Genomic DNA, 18476 nt, shown 5'->3' with positions numbered 1-18476 from the left:
GAGCCTGCCACCGACCGAGGATGCGGAGAGAGGAGGCCGAAAGTCATGAGGAAGCCGCCTTGGTAGCGGGTCTTCCGGCTGTCTTTTTTGGGCGTGACTGAGTCCGCCAAGAATCTGAGCTCCTCTGATCCTTTTGAGTCCTTTTGGACGAGGAGAATTGGGACCTGCCCGAGCCTCGAAAGGACCGAAACCCTGACTGTCCCCTCCTCTGTTGGGGTTTGTTTGGTTTGGGCTGGGGTAAGGATGAATCCTTACCCTTGGACTGTTTAATGATTTCATCCAATCGCTCACCAAACAGTCGGTCACCAGAAAATGGCAAACTGGTTAAGCACTTTTTGGAAGCAGAATCTGCCTTCCATTCCCTTAACCACAAGGCTCTGCGTAAAACCACGGAGTTGGCGGACGCCACTGCCGTACGGCTCGTAGAGTCTAGGACAGCATTAATCGCGTAAGACGCAAATGCAGACATTTGAGAGGTTAAGGATGCCACCTGCGGAACAGATGTACGTGTGACCGTGTCAATCTGTGTAAGACCAGCTGAAATAGCTTGGAGTGCCCATACGGCTGCGAATGCTGGAGCAAACGACGCGCCGATAGCTTCATAGATGGATTTCAACCAGAGCTCCATCTGTCTGTCAGTGGCATCTTTAAGTGCAGCCCCATCTTCCACTGCAACTATGGATCTAGCCGCAAGCCTGGAGATTGGAGGATCCACCTTGGGACACTGGGTCCAGCCCTTGACCACGTCAGGGGGAAAGGGATAACGTGTATCCTTAAGTCGTCTGGAGAAACGCTTATCTGGATAAGCGTGGTGTTTCTGGACTGCCTCTCTGAAGTCAGAGTATTCCAGAAAAGTACTCAATTTACGCTTGGGATACCTGAAATGGAATTTCTCCTGCTGTGAAGCTGACTCCTCCGCTGGAGGAGCTGGGGGAGAAATATCCAACATTCTATTGATGGACGCTATAAGATCATTCACTATGGCGTCACCATCAGGTGTATCCAGATTGAGAGCGGTCTCAGGATCAGAATCCTGATCAGCTACCTCCGCCTCATCACACAGAGTCCTCTTGCTGGGACCCTGACCAGTGTGATGAAGTCGAGGGCCGCTCCCAGCGAGCTCGCTTAGGCTGTCTGGGACTGTCGTCCGTGTCAGAGCCTTCACCCTGGGATGCATGGGACACCCCCGGAGCCCGGAGCTGTTCCAACTGAGGGGGACCAGGGAGCAATGATTCAACAGTGCCCATGGTCTGAGTTACCGGTCTAGACTGCAAAGTTTCTAGAATTTTAGTCATAGTCACAGACAATCTATCAGCAAAAACTGCAAACTCCGTCCCCGTCACCTGGACAGTATTCACAGGTGGTTCTCCCTGGGTCACCTCTAGCAGAGGACCCGGCCGAGCAAGTGCCACAGGGGCCGAGCACTGCACACAGTGGGGGTCAGTGGAACCTGCCGGTAGAGTAGCCTCACATGCGGTACAAGCAGCATAGAAAGCCTGTGCCTTGGCACCCTTGCTTTTTGCGGACGACATGCTGTTGTCTCCTCAGAGCAATCTAGGAGGGTATATAGCCAAGAATCAACAGCGACCGTACAGTGCAATGTATAGCATGCAAGCATAAAAATACAAATGTACACTGCGGCACTAGTGGGGTCAGCACCCGAGGTGCTGCTTACCGCCCGCTCAAAAGCGGGTGTGTGGTCGCCAGAATCCCGTGCCTGGGTCTCCCAGAACTTGTCTCCCCTCTCCAGCTCAGACTGCACACAGGAATGGCTGCCGGCGTTCTGTGAAGAGGGGCGGACCGTGGGCGTGCCTCAGACAAAGTGCGGGAAACTGGCGTCCCACTGTGCCTAGTGTGAGGGCTGGAGTATGTAAAGTAGACTCCAGCCCTCGGCGCTGACGATTCGTATAGCGTCCCGCCCTTCCCCTGACTGGCAGGCCTGGGGGCGGGAACGAAGTGAAACTAGGCCGCAAAAGCCGGGGACTCGAGTAATAAGCGCGGCCGTCATATATGCACGGCCAGCGCGGAAGTCCCCGGCGCACCACAAGTCCCAGCCGCGCTGCAGTGTAAAACTGACAGCAGCGGCCGGCGCGGCAGTTCCCAATACATTGACTCACTCAGCAGAGCTGTAGTGAGTAGTGGCACAAGCGCGCAGCGCTGTTGTCCCCGGCGCACTAACACACCCAGCAATGCTGCAGTGTGTCTGCGCGCGGTCTGTACGGGGACACAGAGTACCTTGACGTAGCAGGGCCCTGTCCCTGACGATACTCCGCTCCATATCCAGCAGATTCCCCAGGGGCTGTGGATGGAGCACAGTCTCAGTGCCTGGAGACCGGTAAGATCCCACTTCACCCAGAGCCCTAAGGGGGATGGGGAAGGAAAGCAGCATGTGGGCTCCAGCCTCCGTACCCGCAATGGGTACCTCAACCTTAACAAACACCGCCGACAAAAGTGGGGTGAGAAGGGAGCATGCTGGGGGCCCTAGTATGGGCCCTCTTTTCTTCCATCCGACATAGTCAGCAGCTGCTGCTGACTAAACAGTGGAGCTATGCGTGGATGTCTGACCTCCTTCGCACAAAGCATGAAAACTGAGGAACCCGTGATCCCACGGGGGGTGTATAGGCAGAAGGGGAGGGGCTTTACACTTTTAAGTGTAATACTTTGTGTGGCCTCCGGAGGCAGTAGCTATACACCCAATTGTCTGGGTCTCCCAATGGAGCGACAAAGAAATGGGAGCTTGAGTGAATGTGTGCCTCCTTCAACACAAAGCATAAAACTGAGGAGCCCGTGATGCACGGGAGGGTGTATAGGCAGAGGGGAGGGGTTACACTTTTTAAAGTGTAATACTTTGTGTGGCCTCCGGAGGCAGAAGCTATACACCCAATTGTCTGGGTCTCCCAATGGAGCGACAAAGAAAAGAGAATTTTGTTTACTTACCGTAAATTCTTTTTCTTATAGTTCCGTATTGGGAGACCCAGACATTGGGTGTATAGCTTCTGCCTCCGGAGGACACACAAAGTACTACACTAAAAAGTGTAGCTCCTCCCTCTGAGCATATACACCCCCTGGAGAACCAGATCTAGCCAGTTTAGTGCAAAAGCTGAAGGAGAATAGCCACCCACAAGTAAAAACAGAGCAAGAACTGGAACAACCGGAGCCTCTGTCTACGACAACAGCCGGTGATAACACGCGGAACAAGAAACTGCCAACAGGCAACAGGGAGGGTGCTGGGTTTCCCAATACGGAACTATAAGAAGAAGGGAATTTTGTTTACTTACCGTAAATTCCTTTTCTTCTAGCTCCAATTGGGAGACCCAGACAATTGGGTGTATAGCTACTGCCTCCGGAGGCCACACAAAGTATTACACTTAAAAGTGTAAGGCCCCTCCCCTTCTGGCTATACACCCTCCCGTGGGATCACGGGCTCCTCAGTTTTAGTGCAAAAGCAAGAAGGAGGAAAGCCAATAACAGGTTTAAAGACAAATTCAATCCGAAGAAACCTCGGAGAACCGAAACCATTCAACATGAACAACATGTGTACCCGAAAAAAACAAAAATCCCTAAGAAAACAGGGCGGGTGCTGGGTCTCCCAATTGGAGCTAGAAGAAAAGGAATTTACGGTAAGTAAACAAAATTCCCTTCTTCTTTGTCGCTCCTAATTGGGAGACCCAGACAATTGGGACGTCCAAAAGCAGTCCCTGGGTGGGTAAAAGAATACCTCGTGATAGGGCCGTCAAACAGCCCTGTCCTACAGGTGGGCAACCGCCGCCTGAAGGACTTGTCTACCTAGGCTGGCGTCCGCCGAAGCGTAGGTATGCACCTGATAATGCTTGGTAAAGGTGTGCAGACTCGACCAGGTAGCCGCCTGGCACACCTGCTGAGCCGTAGCCTGGTGCCGTAATGCCCAGGACGCACCCACGGCTCTGGTAGAATGGGCCTTCAGCCCTGAAGGAACCGGAAGCCCCGCAGAACGGTAGGTTTCAAGAATTGGTTCCTTGATCCACCGAGCCAGGGTGGATTTGGAAGCTTGCGACCCTTTACGCTGACCAGCGACAAGGACAAAGAGTGCATCCGAGCGGCGAAAGGGCGCCGTCCGGGAAATGTAGATCCTGAGTGCTCTGACCAGATCCAACAAATGCAAACTTTTCTCAAATTGATGGACTGGATGAGGACACAAGGAAGGCAATGTGACATCCTGATTGAGATGAAAGGGGGATACCACCTTAGGGAGAAACTCAGGAATCGGACGTAGAACCACCTTGTCCTGGTGAAACACCAGGAAGGGAGATTTGCATGACAGCGCCGCTAGCTCGGACACTCTCCGAAGAGACGTGACCGCTACTAGAAAGGCCACTTTCTGTGAAAGACGAGAAAGGGAAACATCCTTCATAGGCTCGAAAGGCGGCTTCTGGAGAGCAATTAGAACCTTGTTCAGATCCCAGGGCTCTAACGGCCGCTTGTAAGGAGGGACGATATGACAAACTCCTTGCAGGAACGTGCGTACCTGAGTAAGTCGTGCTAGGCGTTTCTGAAAAAATACAGATAGCGCTGAGACTTGTCCTTTAAGGGAGCTGAGCGACAAACCTTTTTCCAACCCGGATTGCAGGAAGGAAAGAAAAGTAGGCAATGCAAAAGGCCAGGGAGAAACTCCCTGAGCAGCGCACCAAGATAAGAATATCTTCCACGTCCTGTGGTAGATCTTGGCGGAGGATGGTTTTCTAGCCTGTCTCATGGTGGCAATAACCTTTCGAGATAAACCTGAGGCCGCTAGGATCCAGGACTCAATGGCCACACAGTCAGGTTCAGGGCCGCAGAATTCAGATGGAAAAACGGCCCTTGAGACAGCAAGTCTGGTCGTTCTGGTAGTGCCCATGGTTGGCCCACCGTGAGGTGCCACAGATCTGGGTACCACGATCTCCTCGGCCAGTCTGGAGCGACGAGGATGGCGCGGCGGCAGTCGGCCCTGATCTTGCGCAGCACTCTGGGTAACAATGCCAGAGGTGGGAACACATAAGGTAGCCGGAACTGTGACCAATCCTGAACTAAGGCGTCTGCCGCCAGAGCTCGGTGATCGTGAGACCGTGCCATGAAAACCGGGACCTTGTTGTTGTGCCGTGACGCCATCAGGTCGACGTCCGGCATCCCCCAGCGGCAACAGATCTCCTGAAACACGTCCGGGTGAAGGGACCATTCCCCTGGGTCCATACCCTGGCGACTGAGGAAGTCTGCTTCCCAGTTTTCCACGCCTGGGATGTGAACTGCGGATATGGTGGATGCTGTGTCTTCCACCCACGTCAGAATCCGCCGGACTTCCTGGAAGGCTTGCCGACTGCGTGTTCCACCTTGGTGGTTGATGTACGCTACCGCTGTGGAGTTGTCCGACTGAATTCGGATCTGCTTGCCTTCCAGCCACTGCTGGAAGGCTTGTAGGGCAAGATACACTGCTCTGATTTCCAGAACATTGATCTGAAGGGTGGACTCTTCCTGAGTCCACGTCCCTTGAGCCCTGTGGTGGAGAAACACTGCTCCCCACCCCGATACTCGCGTCTGTCGTGACTACCTCCCAGGATGGTGGTAGAAATGACTTTCCTTTCGACAAAGCGGTGGGAAGAAGCCACCACCGAAGAGATTCCTTGGCCGCCTGAGAAAGGGAGACGTCTCTGTCGAGGGACGTCGACTTCCCGTCCCATTGGCGGAGAATGTCCCATTGTAGTGGACGGAGATGAAACTGCGCGAAAGGGACTGCTTCCATTGCTGCTACCATCTTCCCTAGGAAGTGCATGAGGCGTCTCAAGGGGTGTGACTGGCCTTGAAGGAGAGATTGCACCCCTGTCTGTAGTGAACGCTGTTTGTCCAGCGGAAGCTTCACTATCGCTGAGAGAGTATGAAACTCCATGCCAAGATATGTTAGTGATTGGGTCGGGGTTAGATTTGACTTTGAAAAGTTGATGATCCACCCGAAACTCTGGAGAGTCTCCAGCGCAACGTTCAGGCTGTGTTGGCATGCCTCTTGAGAGGGTGCTTTGACAAGTAGATCGTCCAAATACGGGATCACAGAGTGACCTTGAGAGTGCAGGACTGCTACTACTGCTGCCATGACCTTGGTGAAGACACGTGGGGCTGTCGCCAGCCCGAAAGGCAGAGCTACGAACTGAAGGTGTTCGTCTCCTATAACGAAGCGTAGAAAACGCTGGTGCTCTGGAGCAATCGGCACGTGGAGATAAGCATCCTTGATGTCTATAGATGCTAGGAAATCTCCTTGAGACATTGAGGCGATGACGGAGCGAAGGGATTCCATTCGGAACCTCCTGGTTTTTACGTGCTTGTTGAGCAGTTTTAGATCCAGAACGGGACGGAATGACCCGTCCTTTTTTGGCACCACAAACAAGTTGGAGTAAAAACCGTGACCCTGTTCCTGAAGAGGGACGGGGGTCACCACTCCTTCCGCTTTTAGAGTGGACACCGCTAGCAGCAGAGCATCGACTCGGTCGGGAGGTGGAGAAGTTCTGAAGAAGCGAGTTGGAGGACGAGAGCTGAACTCTATCCTGTACCCGTGAGACAGAATGTCTCTCACCCAACGGTCTCTGACCTGTGGCAGCCAAATGTCGCCAAAGCGGGAGAGCCTGCCACCGACCGAGGATGCTGAGAGAGGAGGCCGAAAGTCATGAGGAAGCCGCCTTGGTAGCGGGTCTTCCGGCTGTCTTTTTTGGGCGTGACTGAGTCCGCCAAGAATCTGAGCTCCTCTGATCCTTTTGAGTCCTTTTGGACGAGGAGAATTGGGACCTGCCTGAGCCTCGAAAGGACCGAAACCCCGACTGTCCTCTCCTCTGTTGGGGTTTGTTTTGTCTGGGCTGAGGTAAGGATGAATCTTTACCCTTGGAGTGTTTAATGATTTCATCCAAGCGCTCACCAAACAGTCGGTCACGAGAAAAAGGCAAACTGGTTAAACACTTTTTGGAAGCAGAATCTGCCTTCCATTCTCTTAACCACAAGGCTCTGCGTAAAACCACGGAGTTGGCAGACGCCACTGCCGTACGGCTCGTAGAGTCTAGGACAGCATTAATCGCGTAAGACGCAAATGCAGACATTTGAGAGGTTAAGGGTGCCACCTGCGGAGCAGATGTACGTGTGACCGTGTCAATCTGTGTAAGACCAGCTGAAATAGCTTGGAGTGCCCATACGGCTGCGAATGCTGGAGCAAACGACGCGCCGATAGCCTCATAGATGGACTTCAACCAGAGCTCCATCTGCCTGTCAGTGGCATCCTTAAGTGCCGCCCCATCTTCCACTGCAACTAAGGATCTGGCTGCAAGCCTGGAGATTGGAGGATCCACCTTGGGACACTGCTTCCAGCCCTTGACCACGTCAGGGGGAAAAGGATAACGTGTATCCTTAAGCCGTTTGGAAAAACGCTTATCCGGATAAGCGTGGTGCTTCTGGATTGCTTCTCTAAAGTCAGAGTGGTCCAGAAATACACTTAATTTACGCTTGGGATACCTGAAATGGAATTTCTCCTGCTGTGAAGCTGTCTCCTCTACAAGAGGATCAGGGGGAGAAATGTCCAACATTTTATTGATGGACGCTATAAGATCATTCACTATAGCGTCACCGTCAGGTGTATCCAAATTGAGAGCGGTCTCAGGATCAGAATCCTGATCAGCTACCTCCGCCTCATCATACAGAGAGTCCTGCTGGGACCCTGACCAGTGAGATGAAGTCGAGGGCCGCTCATAGCGAGCTCGTTTAGGCTGTCTGGGACTGTCGTCCGTGTCAGAGCCATCACCCTGGGATGTAAGTGACACCCCCGGATCCTGGAGCTGTTCCAACTGAGGGGGACCAGGGAGCAATGAGTTAACAGTGCCCATGGCCTGAGTTACTGGTCTAGACTGCAATGTTTCAAGAATCTTAGTCATAGTCACAGACAATCTGTCAGCAAAAACTGCAAACTCCGTCCCTGTCACCTGGACAGTATTCACAGGAGGTTCTGCCTGGGTCACCTCCAGCAGAGGCCCCGGCCGAGCAAGTGCCACAGGGGCCGAGCACTGCACACAGTGGGGATCAGTGGAACCTGCCGGTAGAACAGCCCCACATGCGGTACAAGCAGCATAGAAAGCCTGTGCCTTGGCACCTTTGCTTTTTGCGGTCGACATGCTGTTGTGTCCTCTGAGTAATCTAGGAGGGTATATAGGAGAGAATCACCGCGACCGTACAGTGCAATGTATAGCTGCAAGCATAAAATACAAATATACACTTCGGCACCAGTGGGGGTCAGCCCTTGAGGGCAGCTTACCGCCCGCTAAAAAGCGGGTGTGTGAGCACCAGAATCCCGTGTCTGGGTCTCCCCGTCTCCTCTCTCCAGCTCAGACTGCACACAGGAATGGCTGCCGGCGTCCTGTGAAGAGGGGCGGACCGTGGGCGTGCCTCAAACAAAGTGCGGGAAACTGGCGTCCCACTGTGCCCAGTGTGAGGGCTGGAGTGTGCAAAGCAGACTCCAGCCCTCTGCGCTGACGATCTGTACAGCGTCCCGCCCTTCCCCTGACTGGCAGGCCTGGGGGCGGGAACGAACCGAAACTAGGCCGCAAAAAGCCGGGGACTCGAGTAATAAGCGCGGCCGTCATATATGCACGGCCAGCGCGGAAGTCCCCGGCGCACCACAAGTCCCAGCCGCGCCGCAGCGAAAAACTGACAACAGCGGCCGGCGCGGCAGTTTCAAAGACATGTCCCCTCTCAGCAGAGCTGTAGATAGGAATGGCACCAGCGCGCAGCGCTGTTGTCCCCGGCGCACTAACACACCCAGCAATGCTGCGGTGTGGGCGCGATATATACGGGGACACAGAGTACCTTGACGTAGCAGGGCCTGTCCCTGACGATACTCAGCTCCATATCCAGCAGAGTCTCCAGGGGCTGTGGATGGAGCACGGTCTCAGTGCCTGGAGACCGGTAAAATCCCACTTCACCCAGAGCCCGAAGGGGGATGGGGAAGGATGCAGCATGTGGGCTCCAGCCTCCGTACCCGCAATGGGTACCTCAACCTTAACAAACACCGCCGACAAAGAGTGGGGTGAGAAGGGAGCATGCTGGGGGCCCTAGTATGGCCCTCTTTTCTTCCATCCGACATAGTCAGCAGCTGCTGCTGACTAAACAGTGGAGCTATGCATGTATGTGTGCCTCCTTCGCACAAAGCATGAAAACTGAGGAGCCCGTGATCCCACGGGAGGGTGTATAGCCAGAAGGGGAGGGGCCTTACACTTTTAAGTGTAATACTTTGTGTGGCCTCCGGAGGCAGTAGCTATACACCCAATTGTCTGGGTCTCCCAATTAGGAGCGACAAAGAAAAAGAGAATTTTGTTTACTTACCGTAAATTCTTTTTCTTATAGTTCCGACATGGGAGACCCAGACCATGGGTGTATAGCTACTGCCTCCGGAGGACACACAAAGTTACTACACTCAAAACGTGTAGCTCCTCCCTCCTAGCATATACACCCCCTGCTAGCCAGTCCTAGCCAGTTTAGTGCAAAAGCTGAAGGAGGACATCCACCCACAAGTAGAGATAGAGTAAAACCCGGAATAACCGGAGCCTCTGTCTACAACAACAGCCGGTGAAGACACACGGAACAAGAAACTTGCCAACAGGCAATAGGGAGGGTGCTGGGTCTCCCATGTCGGAACTATAAGAAAAAGAATTTACGGTAAGTAAACAAAATTCTCTTTTTCTTCATCGTTCCTTATGGGAGACCCAGACCATGGGACGTCTCAAAGCAGTCCATGGGTGGGAATAAACAGACAACTGAGAAGCAGGAAAACCCAACTTCACAATGGGCGACAGACACCTGAAAGATGCGTCTGCCGAAGCCCGCGTCTGCCAAAGCAAGAGCATGCCTTGGATAGAGCTTCGAAAAAGTATGCAGACTAATTCGAGCTGCCGTCTGACAGACCTACTGAGCCGTAGCCTGAAAGCCGAAAAGGCACCGACAGGTCTGATCAAATGTGCTCTGATCCCCAGCGGGGAAGGCACTTGAGTACACTTGTAGGCCTCGGAAATGGCCGACCTAAGCTAACGAACAAGGGTCGGCTTAGATGCAGAGAGACCGCTATGCTGACTAGCAGTCAGTACTAGAGAGAGGTGCACCGCCTAATAACGGCGGTGCGAGACACCTAGATCCGGGGCGCCCGCACCAGATCCAGGATATGCAACGCTTTCTCAAGCGATGAAGAGGAGCCGGACAAAAGGAAGGCAGGAAAATTGCCCCGGATAAGGTGGAAGCAGTAACCACCTTAGGGAAAAAAGTCCGGAGTCGGACGGAGACCACCTTGTCTTGATGCAAAAGACCAAAAAAGGGGGTGACTCAGAGAGAGTGCAGCCAGAACTCCCTGGCAGGAATTATAGCCACTAGAAAGACTACTTTCTGTGAAAGATGAAACAAAGAAACCTCCCTTAGAAGCGCAAAGGGTGGTTTCCGGGAACCGGGAGGACCGGATTAAGGTCCCAGGGCTCCATAGGCCGCCGGAAAGGCGGAATGATGTGAGACGCGCCCTTAAAAGGAGCGCACCGGAGCCAGCCGGACGATACGCCGCTGGCCCATAGCGACAGAACGGAGACCTGTCCCCTAATGAGGGATAGTCCTAGCTGTAGACCGGACTGTGGAAGGGACAGGAGGGTCGACAAGGCTAAAAAGGTCCAAGGACACCTTGGAGCTCGAGTCATAGCGGAGATGACTTCAGGAAGGATACCAGAAGTCGCCAAGATCCAGGACTCAATAGCCACGCCGTCAATCCGAGAATCCAGAATTCTGACGGAAAAAACGGACCTTCTGAGAAAAGGTCTGGACGGACCGGAAGATGCCATGGCAATCCAACGGACAGAAAGAGCAGGTCAGGATACGAAGCCTGCCTGGGTCAGTCTGTAAGAGAATGACCCGACGGCCCCCTTCCCTGATCTTGTGCAGGGCTCTGGGCAAGAGGTAGAGACGAAGCTGGAATCAAACATGAACCAGTGTGTCTACCGCAAAACCTGCGGATTGTGGACCACGGTTGGACAGCTGAAATAATCTGCCCGCAGTTTTGACATCTAGGATGTGGGCTGCGGATACGGTGGACTAGGAGTCCCTTGTCCAGTGAAGAATGTTGACCAAGATTGCCAGGCGGCTGAGTGTCCCGATCTGGAAATTGATGTAGGAAAACGCTGTAACGTTATCCGACTGAACTCGAATGTGCCTAGCCGCCAACAAATGGTGAAGGCTTAGAGAGCTAGAATGCAGCTCCGATTTCTAGCCCATTGATCTAGAGGGCTGATTTGGACAGAGTCCAAGCGCCCTGCGCTCCGCGGTGGAGATATAATGCTCCCAAGGCGGAAAGACCAGCACCCTGGTGAGAATCACCTGGGACGGGGCCAAGACGGAGCGTCCCTGAGACAGAGTGGTCGAAACCACCCCTGAAAACGAGCCCCAGGTCAGTGGCAAAGCCACCACCCCGTGGAAGGAGGAAGTTCGCGTGTACAGCGGACAACATCCAGTCTCAGAGGGCACAGGAGAAACTGGGCAAGGAATCGCTTCCATTGACGCCACCGTCTGACCAGCACCTGTATTTGGTGTCTGATAGAACGACGTCGACCGCCAGCGGAGGGACTACTTATCGACTAAGAGCGGCTTCACAAGAGCCGACAGTCTCGAATTGCGTCCTTGAGAGCCTCTGGTTCGAAGTCAGAGTGGACTTGAACAGAATGACAAGCCACCCGAATAGGTTGGAGTGGCGAGAGTAAGCGAAGTACTCTGCTAAGAGTCTGCACTGGATGAAGGCCTGAGAAGAAGGCCGTCTAGGGCAAACGATCACTGTCAATCCCTAGGGGTGCAGGACCCTAATCACAGCAGCCCTAATGAGAATACTCGAGGGGCCGTGGCCAACCCCAAGGGAAGAGCCACGAATTGGACCACTCTGATGGCAAAACGCAGTCAACGCTGGTGTGAAACTGCGATTGACCGTTGCAGAAAAGCATCTCTGATGCCGAAGGCTGCGAGGGAATCTCCTTGGGTTCTTGATTGATCCGGTGAAAAAAACACACGGAACAAGACCGAGACTCCATGTGAAAACGCCACACCTGACCATGCTTGAAAAGCTAAAGATCCAGGTCGGAAGGCACCGCCCTCTTCGGGGACTAGAAATAGATTTAAAACAAAAATCTCAGGACCGTTCCCAGTCGGGATTCGGTACAATTACCCCATTGGCCTGCAAGAAATGCCACGGCTTATGAGAAGGCGGCGGCCTTGGAGCCGGGAGGAGATAACAGAAAAAATCTGTTTGGCGGGTGGACAGAACTCCATGTTGTGGCCATGGGAGATATAATCCCGCCCCCACTGAACGGAGACGTGTTAGAATCATACGTCGCCAAGTGGAGAGAGCCTGCCACCGACTAGGAGGAGGTTGGCGTGGCTAGATAGCTCGGAGGAAGCTGACTAAATGGCAGCATCTCCTGCGGTCTTCTGAAGACGCAGCTTCACGCCAATTGGTTCTATGAACCTGGGCCGAGCTAGAGGACGATCAGATGGAGGAACGGAAACCACCGAAACCTCAACTGATTCCTGCCCTGGACAGGTTCCCTGGTTTAGGTTTTGTGGCAAGGAAGAACTCTCCCCGCCAAGAGCTTCCTGAATTTCATCCACTCGGTTCCGAAGAGACTGGTCTCCACCAAAGAGAAGCCCAGCAAGGAAACTCTATAGAGGCATCTGCCCTCCATTTCCGAAGCCACAGGAGCCTGCGGACAGCGAGGAAAGTAGCCAAGACCACCGCCGTGCGGTGTCCAGCATGGCAGACCTAGGCAGAGGATGAAAAGACCGAAGTCTGGAAGTTCAGGCAACCGTTTTGGGCATAGGGTCCCTGTGAGGGAATGCATCTCCTCTGAGGAGCCATCAGCCACTGACATAACGGTCCGGGCAGAGCCACCTGAGGTGAATGAGCCCACTTCTTGACCACTATTGGTGGACAGGGGAAACACAGTCCTCAGAATCACGCTTCATGGGAAGCGCTGTCAGAGCGGACCCTGGGCTGGTCACAGGGACCTGAAAACCGGAGTGGTTAAGGAACACACGTTGTGTTCACCTAGATAAGGTAACTCCGGCGGATTGAGGTCCAGTACAAAATTAATGTACCGTGGGATCCTTATAGAGGTGCCGTCAGCCACTGATACAACTATCCGGGCTGAAAGTCTAGACACCGGAGTGGCCACCCTGGGCAAATGAGTACACTCCTTGACCACCTCTGATGGGAGGGGGAGACAGGCAGCAGAACCCCGTTGTGGGATCAGCAGGACAGGCTGTGGGCTTGGACGCCTGAAAACTGGAGTGGTTAAGGAACACACTCCTCGTCTTGTTAAAGGTATACTGATGCCTTACTGCCAGCGGGGAATACTCCCCTGATACAGGCGGATGGAGGTCCAATACAAGTATAATGGACGCAATCCAATCAGTCGCATCCGCGTCACCTAGGGACGGATCAAAGTACCTAAAGTAGCGTCCGTGACATCCTCCTCGTCCAATGAGTCAGCCCGTAATCGGAGCTGCGGGACGGGGAGGACAGGGGACCCTACGTCTCCCTGTCAGGAGGACGGGGTCTGAGAGCTTTGCTGACCGAGCAGAAAGCGCCCTGATAAGGGGGCTGCATGCTCAGCAGATGCCGGGACAGGCCGACCCCTGGAAAAAAGATTCCCCCAGGGGTCAGCCATCGACCGGAGCAGCTGGAGGGACCCTGAATGAGCCTCCAAGCTGAGGGGCCACAGTGGTTATGAGCTCGGTACAGCCGTACGAGACAACCAGCAGTGGATACTAAAAACAGCCCGCAGCCTCGCTCTGTGAGACATGCTGCAGAGGAGTGGGGCTATTTCTAGAATGTCTAGAATACCCAAGACAGGGGTCAGCCTGGGGAGACTCCAGGCAGAGGCACCACATAAGGACCATTACAGTGTGAGTCCGTGCCGATTCAGGCAATATGAGTTTACATGCAGAACATGTAGAATACAGCCTTGGAGCTTTGCTCCTAGTGTGAGAAATGCTGCTGAGGAGGTTCTATAATAAAGAATTAACTCCCTCAGAATGCCGTGATCGTGTATAAAAGTGCACAACCAGAGGTTGTGACTTATCAGGCCGCTACTGTGAGTGCCCCCTCAGGTTCCAAGCCTGGACCCCCAGCCATATATCCACTCCCTCTGCTGCAGAGCAGCCAGCGCCGATCAGCGTACTAAGAACGCTGAGAAAATGGCGCTAGAGTGAGGGGGGAGGGCGGGGGTTAACCTAGGAGCGGGAATCGGAGGGCTAAGGCATGTACAGGGGAGGGAAACATCTCCTCAACAAGGAGTGTCCTCCCCTGTGCAGAGCGGCGGTTGGGCGGCGCTGCAGCGTCCCCCTGCATGACTGACATGCAGGGGAACGAGACGAAACTAGGCCGCGGCTGAAGCCGGGGCCTAGAGTTATACCATGCGGCCGAAAATCAGGCATCATCGGCGCGGTACTCAGTAAAAACTGAGAAACCGGCCGGAAAAACTGTAAAAAGCAGCATTATCAACATAAATCACTGTCCCCTCAATAATCCACATTGTAGAAGGACCCTTGAACAACGTCTCTATACTTAGCTTTGAGACGCAGGGTCCAATCCCTGGTGGGGTGGGGGTCCAGTGCTCCGTCCAGCAGGGTCCTGCCAAAGGGCTGCGGATGGAGGCCGGTCTCCTGCAAGGCAGTGAGAACCGTGTTGGCTCTAACTTCAAGCCAGAGCCCATAAGGGATGGTGAAGGAGCGCGGCATGAAGGGATTTCTGCCCTGAAGTCAACCTTAACAGCACTGCCGCCAGGGGAGTGTGAAGGGACATGCCGGGGGTCCAGTGGACCCGCTTTTCTTCCAAATCTTTAGAAAAAATGAAAAATCAAAAAAGGATGCATGTGTGTGTGTGATCCTCCTGACACAAAGCTTGAAAACTGGCTAGGACTGGCTAGCAGGGGGTGTATATGCTAGGAGGGAGGAGCTACACGTTTTGAGTGTAGTAACTTTGTGTGTCCTCCGGAGGCAGTAGCTATACACCCATGGTCTGGGTCTCCCATAAGGAACGATGAAGAAAAAGAATTTACGGTAAGTAAACAAAATTCTCTTTTTCTTTATCGTTCCTATGGGAGACCCAGACATTGGGACGTCTCAAAGCAGTCCATGGGTGGGAATAAACAGAAAACTGAGAAGTAGGCGGAGCCTAACTTCACAAATGGGCGACAGCCGCCTGAAGGATGCGTCTGCCCAAGCTCGCATCTGCCGAAGCATGAGCATGCACTTGGTAGTGCTTTGAAAAGGTGTGCAGACTAGACCAAGTGGCAGCCTGACAGACCTGCTGAGCCGTAGCCTGGTGCCTGAAAGCCCAAGAGGCACCGACAGCCCTGGCCGAGTGTGCCTTGATCCCCGGCGGGGGAGGCACCTGAGTACACTGGTAGGCATCGGAAATGGCCGACCTAATCCAACGAGCTAAGGTCGGCTTAGAAGCCGAGAGGCCCTTACGCCGACCTGTGGTTAGCACAAAAAGAGAGGTGCACCGCCTAAGAACAGCGGTGCGAGACACATAGATCCGGAGCGCCCGCACCAGATCCAGAGTATGCAACGCTTTTTCAAAGCGATGAACAGGAGCCGGACAAAAGGAAGGCAGGGAAATGTCCTGGTTAAGGTGGAAAGGAGAAACCACCTTAGGGAGAAAGTCCGGAGTCGGACAGAGAACCATCTTGTCTTGATGAAAAACCAAAAAAGGTGACTCCGAAGAGAGCGCAGCTAAATCAGAGACTCTCCTGAGGGAAGTTATGGCCACTAGAAAGACCACCTTCTGTGAAAGACGAGACAAAGAAACCTCCCTAAGAGGCTCAAAGGGGGGGTTTCTGCAAGGCCGTGAGGACCAGATTGAGGTCCCAGGGATCCAAGGGCCGCCGGTAAGGCGGAATGATGTGAGACCCGCCCTGCATGAAGGTGAGCACCTGAGCCAGCCGGGCGATACGCCGCTGGAACAACACTGACAGAGCCGAGACTTGTCCCTTGAGGGAATTGAGGGATAGTCCTAGCTGCAGACCGGACTGTAGAAAGGACAGAAGGGTCGGCAAGGAAAAAGGCCAAGGAGCATGGCCGGAAGAGCGACACCAGGACAGGAAAATTCTCCAGGTCCTGTGATAGATTTTGGCCGAGGAAGACTTCTGAGCCCGAGTCATAGTGGAGATGACTTCAGGAGGAATACCAGAAGCCGTCAAGATCCAGGACCCAAGAGCCACGCCGTCAATCTGAGAGCCGCAGAATTCTGGCGGAAAAACGGACCTTGTGAGAGAAGGTCTGGACGGTCCGGAAGATGCCACGGCACCTCTACGGACAGATGGAGCAGGTATGGAGTCAGCTCTTGAATCAGAGCCGCGGGACGAGGAAGGAGAGGGGACCCTGCGTCTCCTTTTAGGAGGACGGGGTCTGGGACCAGATGAAGAATCCTCTGTGAGCTCCGCTGAGAGAGCCCTAGCAGCAGAGACGCCCTGAGAAGGGGGCTGATGCATGTTCAGCAAAGTCCGGGACAGCTGTCCCATGGAGTCGGCAAAAGACTGGGAGATTGACCTAGAGAAGGATTCTACCCAAGCCGGGGGTTCAGCCACCGGAGCCGGAGCAGCCGGAGGGACCACTGTGGGTGCGATTCCAGGCTGAGGCATTGTCAGGTTAGAGCAGGCATCACAATGTGGATATGTGCTCGGTTCAGGCAGCACGAGCTTACATGCAGTGCATATTGAGTACAGCCTTGCAGCCTTGCTCCTCGTGTGAGACATGCTGCTGACGTGGGGGCTCTGAGCCAGAATGACCCCCAGAGAGTATATAAGAAGGTCCACAACCGGAGGTTGTGGCTTACCAGACCGTTTGTGTGCCCTCCAGATCCCACAGCCCGGACCCCCAAGCAGCTTAGCAGGGATGCTGCAGCCAGCGCTGATCCAGAGAAAAACGCTGAGAAAATGGCGCCGGAGCGAGGAGAGGGGGCGGGACCTGCTCTGAGAGCGGGATCTGGAGGGCCAAGGAGACTTACAGGAGAGGGGACATGTACTCAGAGAGGAGTGTCCCTCCCCTGTGCCGAACGGCCGCTGGGCGGAGCCGCACTGTCCCTCTGAATGATTGACATGCGAGGGCAGTGAAATCGAAAGTAGGCCTCCGGCGAAGCCGGGGCCTAAATTTAAGCGATGCGGCCGGCGCGCAGGCACCATTGGCGCGGTTCTCAGGCGACAACCAGAGAACCGGCCGGAAATGTCAGAAAAGTTACACAGCACACTCTCCCACCATAATAAAGTACCGGGATCCCCCGAATATAAATGTCTCAGGTACTTAGCTTGCTGAGACGCAGGGTTCCAAGTCCCTGGGGATGAGTGCTCCGTCCAGCAGGATCCTGAAGGGCTGCGGATGGAGACCGGTCTCCTGCAAAGCAAGGAGAACCGTGCTGGCTCCCACTTCAAGCCAGAGCCCGAGGGATGGTGAAGGAGCGCGGCATGTAAGGCTCCAGCCTTGGAATCAACCTTAACAACACCGCCGACACAGTGGGGTGAGAAGGGACATGCCGGGAGTCCAGGCTTGGACCCGCTTTTCTTCAAAAACTTTCCAAAAATGAAAAATCAGATGAGAATGCATGTGTGGATGTATGCCTCCTGAACACAAAGCAATGAACTGGCTAGATCTGGTTATCCAGGGGGTGTATATGCTCAGAGGGAGGAGCTACACTTTTTAGTGTAGTACTTTGTGTGTCCTCCGGAGGCAGAAGCTATACACCCATTGTCTGGGTCTCCCATAGGAACGATAAAGAAAGTGAGCCAAGTTATTACAGTTGGCAACACAGTGCACCCCTCAAACTTTTCCTGCCCCCTGTAGAGCAATGTCATCATAAAGGAGACAATCTCCCCAGGTTTTTTAATCATGTAACCCCTTTCTGAGGGGACGAGTTTCCATTTCAGCACTTCGATCACTTGTACTCTAAACTACAGTCTTCAGACAGCAGCATTTAAGTTGTTACATTACAGACAAGTGCTGGCTGTATAATGCAGCTGGCGCTTGCCTTGTTTGAAGCGAGCTCAGCTCCTGAGCCTGCTTCATACTCCCATATCCAACGTACTGCTGTTTTTCTGCTGAAAAAAGGGTTATATTAAAGGTGCAGTCTAATCTGAAGAATGGAACATAAAGTTCTTATAGTGCCCTCCCTTCCCGAGTAATAGGGCGTAACATATGTAATTCCCGTAATTCCCGATGTGGTACTGACCTTTGGCATCATTACCAGGTTGGAGGATTAAGGTGTCCTCCTTCACGATGAAGCTCAGCTCCTGCGCCACATGGCAGGCGGTGAGAGGGTTGTCTCCAGTTATCATCACAACCTACAACGATGGAGACCTGCGTTACCGTCAGTCAGCTCAGTGTTTACAGTGTGTGGTGTGCTCACGAGTGGAGGAACATATCACCTAAGA

General features: G+C 53.7%; 1 protein-coding gene across 1 annotated transcript in view; it reads right to left on the bottom strand.

Annotated features, from left to right (window-relative positions):
• ATP13A1 (ATPase 13A1) overlaps positions 1-18476 on the bottom strand; it is a 186602-nt gene that overhangs the window by 63586 nt on the left and 104540 nt on the right. Inside the window, exon 17 of the mRNA XM_075346481.1 lies at positions 18275-18386. Within this exon, the coding sequence (XP_075202596.1) occupies positions 18275-18386 (112 nt within the window). The remainder of the gene's footprint in view (positions 1-18274; positions 18387-18476) is intronic.

This window comes from Anomaloglossus baeobatrachus, chromosome 4 (genome assembly GCF_048569485.1).
Source record: "Anomaloglossus baeobatrachus isolate aAnoBae1 chromosome 4, aAnoBae1.hap1, whole genome shotgun sequence".
NCBI classification, from domain to species: Eukaryota; Metazoa; Chordata; class Amphibia; order Anura; family Aromobatidae; genus Anomaloglossus; species Anomaloglossus baeobatrachus.
The sequence above is the reverse complement of the archived record's forward strand: the minus strand, read 5'-3'. Positions and strand labels throughout refer to the sequence as shown.